This window comes from Podarcis raffonei, chromosome 1 (assembly GCF_027172205.1).
Source record: "Podarcis raffonei isolate rPodRaf1 chromosome 1, rPodRaf1.pri, whole genome shotgun sequence".
In the NCBI taxonomy this organism is placed as follows: Eukaryota; Metazoa; Chordata; class Lepidosauria; order Squamata; family Lacertidae; genus Podarcis; species Podarcis raffonei.
Genome location: NC_070602.1, coordinates 77092053 through 77106930, shown reverse-complemented (window position 1 = coordinate 77106930; position 14878 = coordinate 77092053). Strand labels below are relative to the sequence as shown.

Sequence of the window (14878 nt, the reverse complement as noted above, 5' to 3'; positions counted from 1 at the left end):
CCAACACATGCCATGGTTTCTTTGAAACAAGCAAACCACAAATAGCAAACAGTATAGCGCAAATTAACCACGAACAACCGTTAGTTTATTTCTGAGCTTATCCCTTGCAGTTAGTTTGAAACAAACCATGGTCCAGGTTCAAATGACACAACAAACTATACTTTGGCTTGTTTGAGTTGCGCAGGATAAACTGTGGCTTATCATGGTGGCTGAAGCAGCTTGCTCAATCCCTAAATCTGAAATGTTAGCCTTAGGCATCTATAATTCCACACAAGTATCCCAATCACATGTGCATACATGTGTGAATTACTTATTTTACTTACCAGACGTACCAGTAAAAACATCACCTTGGGATGGGCTTTCTGATATAATAGCTGTGGCCTCAACGCTTGATGCACGGTCAAAGGTCAGAGTGCCGGAGGTAGTGATCTGTCCTGAAGGAGTCACAGTGACTAAAAAAAGTGTAAAAACGTTTTCCAGATATTAGTGAAATGTTAACACCAATCAACTAGAGGTCTCTTCATTTCTGCTTCCAAGTTGCAGAAACCAGCCCACTAACTCAGAGGTGACTGTGGCCCTCCAGATATCTGTAGACAACTCTAATCATCCTCGATTACTGGCTACACTGGCTGGAGCTGATGGGAGTTGGGAATCCAGCAACATTTGGAGAGCACAGCTCAGCCACTCTTGCACTAACTCATAGTCAAACTTGTCACGGCTAAAATGGCCGCTGTTTCTTTAATGCGAATAAAGCTGGGTCAGCATGACTCAGCGGCCTGCACCAAGTTGTATATATAGAATGAGAAATGTTAGTTTGCTGAGGCTGGTGTCTGGAGGTTGGGTTGGTTGGTTAGTGCTGGTGTGTATAGTTATTCAGTCGTGTTTTGCACAAAGACTTTTAAGAATAAAACTCTGCAAGGATATTCTCGTGGACTCTTTTATGCAGACAAGGGTTCGAGGACCAGGCTGAAGAGACAAAGGGAGGTCAGAACCCTTTCCTTCTTTTTTGTTTTGTTTTTTACAAACACTGACAGGTTATGGGCCCAGTGTTTCTGAGCATGTGCAGAGTGCAAAACAACTGACAGCATCTCAGCAGGGAGCTGGTGAGTCCTGGTGGTGTATGGAGCCAGTGCCTGTGCGTGGGAGCAGTTGGTGGCAAGCTGTAACTGTCTGCAGTGACACTGGAGCGGCTAGGATCTGAGGATCAGCAAAGCACTCAGCGTCGGCTACTGGAACAGTTTGAACTGCTAGAGGACCACAGTAGGCGACTCACAGAGCGGCTACACCAGTTGCAGAGCCAGGCGGGACCTGAGGGTCAACAGAGGCAGCAGCTAGAAGCCGGTGAGTGCCAGCCAGGACTGTCCAGTCGGACTCTAAAAAGAGAGTCAGGAGAGATTGCTGGAGGCCCCACAGAAGGGGCTCAGCAAGCACCAGCAGAGATGGCAGATTTCCAGTCTTCCCAAGTTGTAAATATTGGGGGAGGCATCCCTTTTGAACTTCTCTCAGAAAGCAACTGGCTGAGTTGGTCAATTAAAATGCAACAGTTGTTAAGGAGAGATGGACTATGGGACTGTGTTGAAACTGAGGTTTTGAGACGGGACTCTGCTGAGAAAAAACGGCTGGATGAAAGGGCTCGTGCCCAAATTATGCTGTGTTTGAGCAACTCTCAGTTATTGCATGTAGCAAATGCCAGCACAGCATTTGAGTACTGGAATTTATTAAGGGCAATGCATGTCAGAGAAACTGCTGGAACTATAATTTCTCTGACCAGAAGGCTGTTCAGGACTGTTATGAAAGAAGGTGAGAGTTTGGCAACTCATCTTCTAACGCTGAAATCTCTGTTTCTTCAACTACAGCAGAGAGGTAAGCGTTATGATGAGACTGACCAAACCTACATTATCCTTTCAAGTTTGCCTGAAAGCTGGTTGCCTGTGATTAACAGCATGGAGAGTATGCGTCCCCGAGATCTGACCCTTGAGTATGTGGTTGGAAGATTGACTGAAGAAGCAGAAAGAAGGTCAGATAGACAGGCTGAACTCCAAGAGCGGAGGAGTTACAGTCGAGGGGGCCAGCAGCAGAATCTGCCAATGGAGCAACGCCAAGGCTTGGACTTGGCCATGGCGGTGAGGAGGTGCTATAGATGCAACCAACCCGGGCATCTCCAATGTCAATGCAGGGCAAGACTTCCAGGAGATGACGTGGAGCAGAGACAGCAATCGACGCAGAAACGTAAGCAGAAGGGGTTCTCTTCAGGGAAGAAGAACACGCGTTCTGCTCAGTTTGTGTCTGCATTTTCTTGGGAGGAGAGGAAGATACCTCGAGGAACATGGTTGCTGGACTCTGGGAGCAGCAGGATTATCTGCAACAGTCGGGAGGACTTTAAGACCCTGGGGAAGCCAGCTGATGGAAAAGACTCCATCTATCTTGCTGATGGTCATAGAAGCAAGATTGATGGCCAGGGAACATGTTTCCTGCAGTGCTTGAACACTACTCTACCAGAGACTCTGTTTGTCAGCAGTTTGGACTATTGTTTGCTGTCTGTAAGCTGTTTGATTAATGCAGGGTATAGTGTTAACTTCACACGGGATGGCTGTCTGATAAAGAATGGAACTCAGGTATGTGGCCATGCAAAGTTGGAAAATGGGTTATATGTAATGCAGGACAAGCCTGTTAAAGCAGCTCAGGTGGTTCAGGATAATTTGCCAGTTCATAAGGGGTATGTACATGAACTGTACAGAAAACTGGGTCACGCCAATTTCCGTGTGCTTTCAGAGATGCAAAAGGTGTGCAAGAACCTAAAAGTAAATAGCTGTAACTGTTTCCTAGATTGCAATGTATGTAAAATGGCCAAATCTAAGAGGAAGCCTGTGGCTTCTAAAAGTGACAGAGTATCTAAAGAGGTTTTAGAACTTGTCCATTGTGACGTGATAGGCCCTTTCCCACAGAAGACTGAAGGAGGCGCCAGATATGCTTTTCTGGTAATAGATGATAAATCACGTTTTAGTTGGTTGTTTTTGTTAAAGCAGAAATCTGAGTGTTTCCCCACATTCAGAGAATGGGTTGCCCAAGCTGAAAAGCTCTTCGTTCGGCCTGTTGTGCAGCTGCAAACAGATAGGGACGGAGAATTTCTGAACAAACAATTTGGGGAATGGTTGCGACGTAAGGGGATCACTCACCGTTTGACTAACCCTTATAGCCCTGCTGAAAATGGTCTGTGTGAAAGACGTGGGGCTGTAATACAGTCAGTAAAGGACTACCTGCTAGTGGATGCAGGACTGGGTCACAACCATAGGCTGTGGGGCGAGGCTTTTCTGACAGCGAACGTTTTGATTAATAGAACCTGGTCTAGCTCTATAAAAGATATTCCTTATTGTGTGTTGTTTGGGAAAGAACCAGAGTGGACAATGCTCCATAACTGGGGTTCTTGGGCACATGTAAATATCCCCAAAGCTCAGCGCCAGAAAGGGGGCGCTAGAGCGCAGAAACTGCGGTTTGTGGGATAGCAGTCCTATGGCAAAGGGTGGCGTTTCAATCTACGCCCAGGACACGTGGTTCTGTCACGAATTGCAGACTTCGCTGACCAGGACAGATGGACTGCGATCCATGCCAACCCAGATTGCCTACTGCCCCTGCAAGTAAGAGAAGAGGTTTCTTCTCAGCCATTGGCAACACAGGAGCAGGATGAGGAGGAGGCACAGATTTCCCCAAAAGATGTGGCAATAGATAATACTTCTCTAGAGGAAGAGGAAGAAGAGCCAGAGATAAGGGGGGGAAGAAGAAGTAGTTGTGCCTAGACGCTCCCAGCGTTCAAACAAGGGTGTACCTCCTCAACGTTTGACCCTAGGAGGAGTGAGAGTATGCAATGTGAGTTGTGTGGAACCACAAAGTTATAATGAAGTCTTAGACTTACCCCCTGGGGAATGTGCTTTGTGGGAACAAGCCATGAAAGAAGAAATGGACTCTTTTAAACGTAACAAAGTGTTTGAGGTCTTAATGCCGCCACCTGGTGGCAGAGTGATGTCATGCAAGTGGGTTTACAAAAGAAAAACCCTTGCATCTGGGGAACCACATTTTCGAGCCAGATTACTAGCCAGAGGGTTCACTCAGATTAAAGGGGAGAGTTATGATGAAGTGTTTTCTCCCACTGTAAAGAGTGAAACTTTTCATTTAATGCTTTCCATTGCTGCTGTAAGACAACTAGCAGTGCACCATTTTGATGTTGATGCTGCATATCTGCATGCAAATTTAGACCATGAAGTGTTAATGAGACAACCCCCTGGGTTTGAAGAGGGGAATGGTGCAGTCTGGCGTTTGAAAAAGGCTGTTTATGGTCTCAAACAAAGTGGAAGGTGTTGGAACCAGTGTTTAAATGAAGCCCTTGTAAAACTTGGTTTTAAAAGGAGTGTGGCTGATCCATGTCTGTACACCAAGGGGACAGGCAACAAATATCTAATGCTCTTAGTCTTTGTTGATAATTTGCTTGTGGCAGGGAGTTCCGCAGATGAGATCCAGAAGCTCACAAGTCAACTGGAAAAGAGGTTTAAGCTTAAAGCCTTAGGGCCTGTAAGCAATTACTTGGGAGTAGAAGTAAGGCAGGAAGCAGATGGAAGCTTCCTATTGAGCCAGAAAGAGAAAATTCTTCATTTGATAGAGCAGTTTGGCATGGAAAACTGCAAGCCAGTTCAGACTCCCATGACACCAGATTTCCCAAAGACAGTGTGTGATGATGAATTTGATCAGCCTGAGTTGTATCACTCAAAAATAGGATCACTGTTGTATTTAAGCCAGTGGTCAAGGCCAGACATTGCATGTGCTACAAATGTTCTGAGCCAACGTGTATCTAAACCCAGTACTGCTGATTGGTGTGCTTTGAAAAGGCTTATCAGATATCTAAAGGGGACATTAAATGTATGTTTGAAGATATCTAGTACACAAGATGAAAAACTAGAAGTATTTGTTGATGCGGACTGGGGAAGCTGTGTAGCTACCAGAAAATCTACAAGTGGAATGTTTATGATGTTTGCCAATTCCATAATTGGATGGAGGTCAAAGAAACAAGGATTTGTTGCGACCTCATCCTGTGAGGCAGAATATGGGAGCCTGTCGCTAGCATGCAATGAAATCATGTGGTTTATACAGATACTAAAAGATCTAGATTGTAAAGTAGATTTGCCTATCCAAGTGTATGAAGATAGCCAATCGTGCATTGCATTAGTGGGCTCGGAAATAATGAAATCTGCATCAAAACATATTGCTATCCGTCAAGCGAATGTTAGAGATTGTGTACAGAATGGGGTAATCAAACTGGAGTATTGTCAGCCACAAGATAATATTGCTAATTTGTTTACCAAGCCTTTGCCAGCAACATGCCATAATGAATTGATGACGAAACTGGGTTTATGTATATAATGTATGTATGTATGTATTGTTTCTGTTGGGGTTTTTCGCATTTAAGAAACAGAAGGGGTGTCACGGGTAAAATGGCCGCTGTTTCTTTAATGCGAATAAAGCTGGGTCAGCATGACTCAGCGGCCTGCACCAAGTTGTATATATAGAGTGAGAAATGTTAGTTTGCTGAGGCTGGTGTCTGGAGGTTGGGTTGGTTGGTTAGTGCTGGTGTGTATAGTTATTCAGTCGTGTTTTGCACAAAGACTTTTAAGAATAAAACTCTGCAAGGATATTCTCGTGGACTCTTTTATGCAGACAAGGGTCCAAGGACCAGGCTGAAGAGACAAAGGGAGGTCAGAACCCTTTCCTTCTTTTTTTGTTTTTTAAAAACACTGACAAAACTTCCATTACATTTCAGAAAAAACAGACACAGCCCTCCTCTGACACCACTGACAGAAGAAACAATCCAGAAGAAGTAGGATAAAGGCCTCCCAATTGCACTGATCAAAGAGACAGAGTCACAGAAAGGGAAACCTCAGATTTGGCCTACCAGCTGGAGAAACTAATATAAAAACTTAATCTAAATATTCAAATTTTAGATAATATATTATGCTAGTATTTCCTTGATGTGTTTGCCATTGCAACACATACCATGACCATCTGCTGGTTGCTGAAGGAAAAATCCTCAGCATTGCTTGCTTTTCTGAATAAAAGTGAGAAAGCAGAAAGGAGGATGGACATTTCATATGGATAACAATTTATAAAGTTATTTTAACATTACAACATGCAAAGGATGTATATACATATGTATATAAATGATTGTGATTCATTTGACAAGGCTGTTTATTCCAAGAATGACTTACAAGTAGCAGCAGCAGTTCCAGGAAGAAGAGTGATGTTTTTTGGGGAATCCTTCTTCACTGGAGTTGTGGGCAATTCGTTTTCTTTTTTCCGTCTTTTATAGGGCACAAAGAGTCTCACAGGACCACTCTGGTAACAAGCAGAAAACACCAGTGCTCAGAGCTTCTCTGCCATGGCCATAGCTGTTTCTGTCAAACTGTCTTGCTCTGTGCCTCAAGCAACTGATTTGGGGTATCAGGCAAGGGCAGCATATGCTTTTTATTCAGGGTGGGATTCACCCAATGTCAGTGGAAGTCCCAAACAAGGACTTCTGCTTGTGCAATAAGGTTTCCCCCTTGCACCTCCTGAAATTGGTCCTGGAAGGGTTGGGAGAATCCCCAGAACAGCACATGGTGGGAGGAGATGGGGGTCATTCTGTTTGACAAGCTGAAATCTTCGCACAGATGTAACGCTTGTCATAGTGGGATGTTGCATCCCACCTCTAATTATTTAATTTAGCATTACAGTATTGTATTTGCGCTACCAGAGTGAGGAAAGAGATGCTTGTGGGTGGTGGTGTTTGACCTCAGCGCCAAATTTACTTTACAATGTGGAAAGTAGGGTTTGCTTGTTTGTTTGTTTTAAAAAAGGAACATTTCCTTAGCCAGAAAGTCCACCTTTCCGCTGGATCTAAGAGGGGGTGATTTTCTTGAGGAAAGGAAAACATGTTTTAAGGAGCAGACCCCAGTCCTGTCAGAGACCACTGCCACCTCCCTCCCTCCCTCCTACCAATGGTGAAATCACTGCTGAGCAAGGCACCTCTATTCCTTTTGCACCATCATCACTAGCAGGTCAGAGTGCTCCTGAAGCAGAAAAGAGACCCCAATCTTTTTTAAAAAAATTCCTGAGCCTTTCCTAGGAAACCCTGGAACAGATGAGAGCTTTCCTTCCCATTTCCAGAGCACTCCAACCTATTAGCGACAGTAGCACAAAGGGAAACAAGATGACTGATTTCACCGCCACAGTGGATTTCCACCTTGACATTGTAAAATTTGATCCGGAGGCTAGTAGGCCATGAGAAATAGCCTGGGAGGCCTGATCTGGCCCATAGGCTCACCACCCCTGCTCTGGACAGTCCTAGGGAGAGGACCCTACAGTTATCACGGTGTGCAATCACACAAGACTCAGAGAGCAGGCCTTTTTCTGTTGCTGCCTCTACACTCATCTCATGTGATCTTTAGAAAACATAGTAAAAATGTTCTTACTGAGGTGTGCATTTGAACAGGTTGCTTACAGATTATAATTGCAGTAGTTTAATTTACTCTTAATGAAGGCCACTTGACAGATTACTTTATTAGAAAACACTAGAGCTTATATATGTATAAATAGAATGTGCATTTTCAAATAAGTAAGTTGACAGATAAATTATCCTCAATAATATTTCTTCCATCAGAAAGTCAGATACTGCAACTGTAATGAAGTCTCAGTGAAGAGCTGTCATATGAAAAGACCACCTTTCCTTTCTGCCTTTCCCTAAGCGAAGCACACCTCGATCCATCAAGTTTACAGTTATTCCTTTCTTGAGATGCTCATAACCTAAACTTACGGCACTACAGTGTACCATTAGAGAGTCCTGCCAGTTGCTGCAACAGCAGCTGTACACTCACCAGACTCATGTCATCACAACAGGCAGCACAAGTGCATGAGGCAGCATGAGGATTTAATATCCCATCCTAAATTGGGGAAAGTAAAGAACAGTATCAGGGGGAAATATGCCTGGAGACCCATCCTATGCTCTACTATACAAAGCAAAAGATCAAGTTCAGGGTTCCCAGCACCTTCTTGAAGTTACTCCTAGAAGACCTAGTCTAGAGTTCCTCCCAGCCACCTGCCCAGGAAATTAACATTCTGTTCTTTCTCATTCTGTTCTCTTCATGTTCTCTCTACTAATTGTTACTATTTTAATGACTGATGTTTTAATGTATTTTTAATCTTTTGTTGGAAGCCGCCCTGAGTAGCTGGGGAAACCCAGCCAGCTGGGCAGGGTATAAATAAATTTATTATTATTATTATTATTACTACTACTACTACTACTACTACTGTATTACTACTACTACTACAGTACTGATGCCGCCCTGTTCACACACAACAAGCAGCAAGTCCCTCTGCATTTAGTGGGGCTTACTTGTGAATTAACATTTTCTTTTTCTATTTTTATTTAAAAGCGGCTTAATATTTCAAAAATCTTTAAGCAGTGCATATCATTAAAACAAAAGGACAACTGAAAATGCCTGTTTTCGGGTTACCACCCTATGATATTCTGCAGGGTGTGGTGGCATGAGCAGAATTTCCCCAGATGATCTAAGTCAGTGGTTCTCAATTAGTTAATTACTGAGGACCCCCTATTTTTTAAAAGCCAAGCCATGGACCCCCTACTTTTGAAAATTCTGAAAAGTCGATGCACTAGCGTAGCTAGGGGGTGTCATGGAATACTACTCAATATTGATCCAGAGCAGATTCCAATGTATAGTTAGCAAAGTAAAAATGTAAACATGTTTCAGGTGATCACCGTGTGATATTGGTGGTGCCTTTAAACTGGCTGCCCTGCTCCTCCTTGCGCAAGGAACAATATATTGCTGCATATTGCCTGGTCAAAATCATTATCGCGGTGTGATTACAAAACTGATTTTGGCCAATATATTGAAAAATCACAGCGCTATAACAGACCATAAAATGTGTGATATTACCATGCAAAAATGACAAAAAAAGTTGGGGGAGAGGCAAGGGCTGGAGTCGCAGGCCCCCTGGGTGCATTCCGTGACCCCCAGGGTTCCCCAGACCCCTAATTGGGAACCACTGATCTAAGTGATCTTACAGGTCTGTAAATGTGCAGGTGGTCTTTCAGGAGTCAAGTTGTAACTCTTCTGAGACTAGAATTGGGATTTTCCACTGTGCCCAGTTTCTCTGTGCCTGGATGAGGGGAAGGCAGGAATGACATTCTGACTTTTGTAGGAAATAAATTAAAGAATGAATGAAAGAGAGCCCACCGTACATGAATAAGACACTGAAGCGGCCTTCCTGCATAGCGGATGCTTCTCTTCCAGTCCTTGCTGCTGGCTCTTCCAGCCATAGCTTCAAATTCAGTGGGGCTGTACCAAGTGTCCCCTTGTTTAATGCAACGTCCTCGACCACCTTGAAGAGGGCAAAACAACAAGCTTAGCTCCTGCTTAAGAATTGCTTTGTGCAGAGATGGCCCAGCTGAGCTTGGAAACAGCCTTTCTCTGCTATTTGTAGATCTAGCAAAGGGCCTAGAGAAGGCACTTGGCCTAACCTCATGAGCCGGGGAGAAGAGGGGAGTTTGGAAATTCCGCTCATGCAGTGTCCCTGTACAGCCGTACCTTGGTTTTTGAACACCTTGGTACTCGTACGTTTTGACTCCTGAACGCCGCAAACCTGGAAGTGAGTGTTCTGGTTTGCAAACGTTTTTTGGAAGGCGAACATCCGACATGGCTTCCGACTGAGTGCAGGAAGCTCCTGCAGCCAATCGGAAGCCACGCCTTGGTTTTCGAAAGTCGAACTGATTCCTGGAATGGCTTATGTTCAAGAACCAATGTACAACTGTACTTTGCACTGACAGAGGACATTTAAAACAGATTTGATCAGAGAAGAGGGAAGGGCTGAGTCCCTGTTCTTCACAAAACAAGATTCTGGCCTGCCACAACCACAGGAACTTGAGGCTGAGCCACATTGCTCACTGTTGACTCTCAGGCTTTAAGAAGGAGCACAGAAGATTTATAATCACCCTCAGATCAGAAAAAGAGGAAGAGACACCTTACCCGAGCCAAGTCGGTTTTTGTACAGGATCCCACTGATATTTCTGCACCGCACAGGCAACTCATTGTCATACACTGAAGGATCCCAGTTGTATTTTGTTCCTGCTTTTTCTTGCCCAGATGTTAAAGGAGTAGGAGACTGAGGCCCTTTGGATTAATGGAAAGAAAACGAAGTCACACACAGCACACTCAGGTTCTAACTTCTGCCTTTCCCACAGGAAGGCAAATGCCACTGGATTCTCAAAGTGACTTCTGACCAATAGAACAAAATATACTGCTTTTCTGCAAAGGCACCCAGAGCAGTTTACAATTTTCCCAGTACCAGAACAAATAAATGATATAAAATGTAAAGAGGACTCTGTGGTGTGGAGGAGACAGTCCAACTGGAGCAGCCCCTGCCGCCCCCACTCTAGTTGGGAACTAGTTCCTTTAACAAAAGAAGAGGAAACAAATATTAAATCAAATATTTCTGTGTATCAAACAGAATATCTGTTTGAAATACAGAAATCGTGTGGAAAGGGGCAAAGGTCATTGTTGCTTTCCATTCAACCACAGCAGCATGGAGGGGAGACACACAATACGTTTCTTCCACATGGTTCTCCCAGTTCAGCCATTACTAGCGCAACATGGGGTGCAAGCATGCAGCAGTGCCGATCGCATTGTTGTCATAGCATATGAACTGGCCCTGATTTACTGATTTCATAACACTGCATCAGATGAAAGAGAAGTCTTTGTTATAAAAAAGGCAGGGCACAGTAAAATCATTTGGGTGTTCCAAGTAGCTATTGCACCACCACCTGGAGAACAATAAGACAGCAGGCCAAGAACAGCTTTGAACTACAAATGGGATATTGAAGCTGAATTGTTTCCTTTCATGTCATTACTCAAGGCAACCTGCAGTCGTCTAGATAGCCCTGCTGGGTTTTCAAAAGAAAAAAAATATTTAAATACAGAAACAAAGAGACAGAACTTATCAGTTATGTCAATACTTTTTCTTCAATGTTCAAAATTATAGTTTTACTCACAGTATGCAAGCACAAGTCCTTCTCCAAGCCTGCAAAAGCCTACTGCTTCCAATATTTATTGAAACTGTCATTTACCAAAAACATGCTAGACCTGAATAATTGGATCAAAGCCAATATAATCCCATTTACTTGGACTAAAAGCCTGATTGTAACACATTATACAGAACTCTGAGCTGTGGTTTCCGTAAACATAGTACTCGCGACGATAACTTCTGAGTAACCTTTCATTTTACTTATTGTTATTCATTGTTTCGTATTAATACATATACAGCAGAAAAGAACAACAAAATACAGTGTGTAAGTTAACAGTTGTAAGCATAAATGTTTATAGATAAAAGCACACAGAGATTGAAGAACACATGCACAGACAAATCTTGGTGATTCATGTAGATTTAGCTTGTATAATGATTGCAGAAGCATGGAAAATGGAAAAGATGGCTGGTTAAGATTTGGAAGATATCTGGCTAAGAAATGGGCAAGTTTTTGAAGAAGATAATTTTGGATTTAATAGTAGTGAATAAAATAATACAATACAAACAATTAAGGGATGGAAGAATCCTTTTGCACTTTATTGGAATCAACACTAGACAAAGGAAACAGTTATGATGGATATTCTATGCATGATACGAAATTTATTCACATTGCTATAGTTGTAATCATTGCAATAAAAAAGTAAACACACACACTGATGCACATTTATATTAATATTAAGTTGAACAAGACCTGTGGGGTAGCTCAGTTGGCAGAGCATGAGACTCTTAATCTCAAGGTCATGGGTTCGACCCGAACTTTGGGCAAAAGATTCCTGCATTGTAGGGGTTGGACTAGATGATCCTTGTGGCCCCCTCCCAACTCTACAATTCTATTATTCTATGTCTTCCCATAGATCATGAAGGAACCTTCTGTTCCTGGAAAGGATTCCAGTTCAACAGAGGTAGAAGGGGCAGGTGATTTTAACCAATACCCCCTCCAGCCCCAACATTCCAGAAATTTTCCCAACCTACAAAGAAGATTTCCAAGTGTAGAGATGGTTGCAGGAGCAAGGAGGAATCTGTAGAAATCACCCATCTTGCCCTTTTTCCCAAAGGGAGAATCGGATGAGTGGAAATCCACTCATAGGAAGTGTAGGTCCAAGTCATTATACTTATTTTGCCAAAATTCAATAAACATTTGTCATCCTGTTGCAAAATCCTCTTTGCCTTCCATCTCTCAGTTTAGAAATTTCCCTTAGCTACTTGAACTAACTCAAAGTACTTTCATCTGTCATTTCCAATATAAAAGTGAACAGTCAGAAAATACATCAACAAAACGTCAAGAGGTGATAAGCCAAACGTTATGAGTTAACTGTCATGATAACCTTATCATTGCAAGGCATGAAACTAAACTTGAGGAGTGACACTTTAAAAAACTTTGCAAGGCCGCATAATACCTGATGTTAGAGATGCTGATGAACCCTTTAAGCCTGCAGTCTCTACGATGCTGCCATCTGTGTGGACCACAATCAGAGTGGCTTTCTCAGTGTTTAAGCTGTCTCCAATTTGAAGAGCTGTCCTTCCAGACTGCAGAAGAAAGAGCTTTAGCTGATACAACCTGAAAGGATTGTTATTCTTTTATATTAGTTTGCCTATAGATTTCTAAGTTAGTATGGAAATATCTAAGGTGGATTTGCATATTTACAGGGGAGAGGAGAAATCCTTATCTCCCTTCCTCAGCATTTATTGTGCAGTTGCATAGACACAGTTCCCAGAGTTTTCCTGGGCCATAACTACAAGCAGAACATAAGGCATACAACATTGAGAGAGGTCTCCATCCCAAGGATCTTACAGTCTAGACTCTAGATACTGCCTGTGCAAATCATGAACCACTTAAACAATATTACATTATTGAGTTTTGTACAAGTGATATAAAAGGGAGCATTGTAGAGTCAAGGGCTACATCAAGGCAGCTTTATACATTTTCAAGTGATTGGCTACTCACTGATTTATGTTGAATCTACACTTGTTGGCAAACCTGGGTTTCCCTCTGTGTAATGTGTAAGATTGCCCATAATAGAATTAAAAGGAAGAGTACACAATAATGTATTTATCCCACAAGCCCTGGGTAAAAGCTACATCTGTGCAGTTGGATTGATGAACTGTCATAGCGACATACACACACAGCTTTGATGTTACTTAACACACACAAAATATTAAATATGAAGGAATGAATATTGGAGAATGAATCAACCCTGACCTTACCAGAACATGTCCTGAAATAGATGCTGCATTTGCTGCTGTAGTGAATACGTTGTCTGCAGAGGCACCCACGTTGGCTACAGTTACTGTAGTCACTTCTGTAAAATATGGCCAAAATAACGTTTAATTTTCTGCTACAGCCTCCCATAGACCAGGTAAACTCCATGCAGTAAAGCATGCAATTGTAAATGTTTTTCTTATCCAACTATCTAGGTGTAAGGTGATCTCTCTCCCTCTGAGGTGTGCATTTCAATGCATAAAGCAAACATTTTTGGCTCAGTGAGCACAGCTAATTAGTAATAAGCCACCAATATAGTGACTGCACTTAAATGTAAAGTGGTGAGTAGCAGTGGGAAATTTTTCCCTTTTACAGTGCAGTCCTATGTGTGTGTGTCTACTCAGAAATAAAGTTCATTGAGTTCCAAGATTTAGTCCCAGTGTATGACTGAGGTCAATGTATGCCTGTATTTACAGAACTTTCTACTTCACTTGCTTTTTCAAGTGTTTAATTTTTAAACGAGTGAAGCTTTATTGTATGCTACTTTGATATTTTATGCATTTCAGACATCCAGCCATATTTCCAGAGGCAAACTAAAAAATGAAACTTATAAATGCACACAGAAATGTTATATTGCTGTGTCACATCTAACCACTACAAAGCAGGGCTCTGTGTCTTTCTTCAGTTGGCTGACAGGCGGAAATTAAACAGGCACAGCTCTCCCTTGGGAACTATAGAGGAACTGTACATCTGCTAGATTTCTGTTTGTCAAGCTGCTGTCAAAGCAGGCCGGGAAACCTGTGACCCTTCCGACGTTGAGATTCCAACTCCCATCATCACCAAACAGCAGGGCCAACACCTGGAGGGCCAAAAAGACTCCCTACCACGATATTAAAGGTCCAGTAGCCCTATGACTCAGGGAGCAGTAGAAATGAAACATTGCAGCCATGACAGCGACGACTCCACTATACTATGTCTCAGAGCTGATTCACATATGCATGTGTACACGTGATTTCTATACACTTGACTAATAGCGGCTGAGGAACGTGCGAAGTACTTCCACAGAGCAGAGTGGTGTCTGATGCAATACGAGCATTCAAAACGTGATGTTACAAAAACAGGCGGGAGTCCATTAACACTCCTTGAAGCGCACGAGCGCGAACCAGCCAAGCATCAGGAACGAAGCTGAACGGACTGGCTGGCGGGGCGCCTCTGCGCATGCGCCGGGTGCGCTGACCTGCGAAGGCAGTCGCGGTGGCCTCGTCGCTGCTCGGCAGGGACTCGGCTCCCATCTCGATGTGTTCGGCATCCGCCGCCATTACGGTCACGGCCGTCACCTCCTCTTCCTCTGGTGGCTCCGCCCCCGAGCCACTCGCCTCCACAGGCTGCTGGTGCTCCGACCCGTCTGTGGCCGCGGCAGCGACCGCCGCGGCCTCAGCCAAGCCCAGTTGCTTCGCGGCCGAGTCCGAGTCCTCCATCCGAAGAGGCCTTTAGCCGGGGGTGTTGGGGAGGGGGGACGCGGGGGGGGGGGTGACCGAAGCGAGGTGAGCCGAGGCCGTT

At 43.5% G+C, this 14878-nt stretch overlaps 1 protein-coding gene across 6 annotated transcripts in view; it reads right to left on the bottom strand.

The window, feature by feature from the left end:
• DEAF1 (DEAF1 transcription factor) overlaps nt 1-14878 on the bottom strand; it is a 36407-nt gene that overhangs the window by 21278 nt on the left and 251 nt on the right. For 3 of the 6 annotated variants that reach the window (XM_053394937.1, XM_053394953.1, XM_053394942.1), the window contains exons 1-8: nt 14556-14796; nt 13324-13418; nt 12516-12645; nt 10065-10208; nt 9281-9420; nt 7896-7961; nt 6252-6378; nt 324-452 (exon numbers count right to left, since the gene is read on the bottom strand). In XM_053394937.1, coding sequence (XP_053250912.1) covers nt 324-452; nt 6252-6378; nt 7896-7961; nt 9281-9420; nt 10065-10208; nt 12516-12645; nt 13324-13418; nt 14556-14796 — 1072 coding nt within the window. Of the gene's footprint in view, nt 1-323; nt 453-6251; nt 6379-7895; nt 7962-9280; nt 9421-10064; nt 10209-12515; nt 12646-13323; nt 13419-14555; nt 14797-14878 lie in introns of those variants that run through there. The other 3 variants (XM_053394945.1, XM_053394949.1, XM_053394956.1) reach the window with 2 other exon arrangements.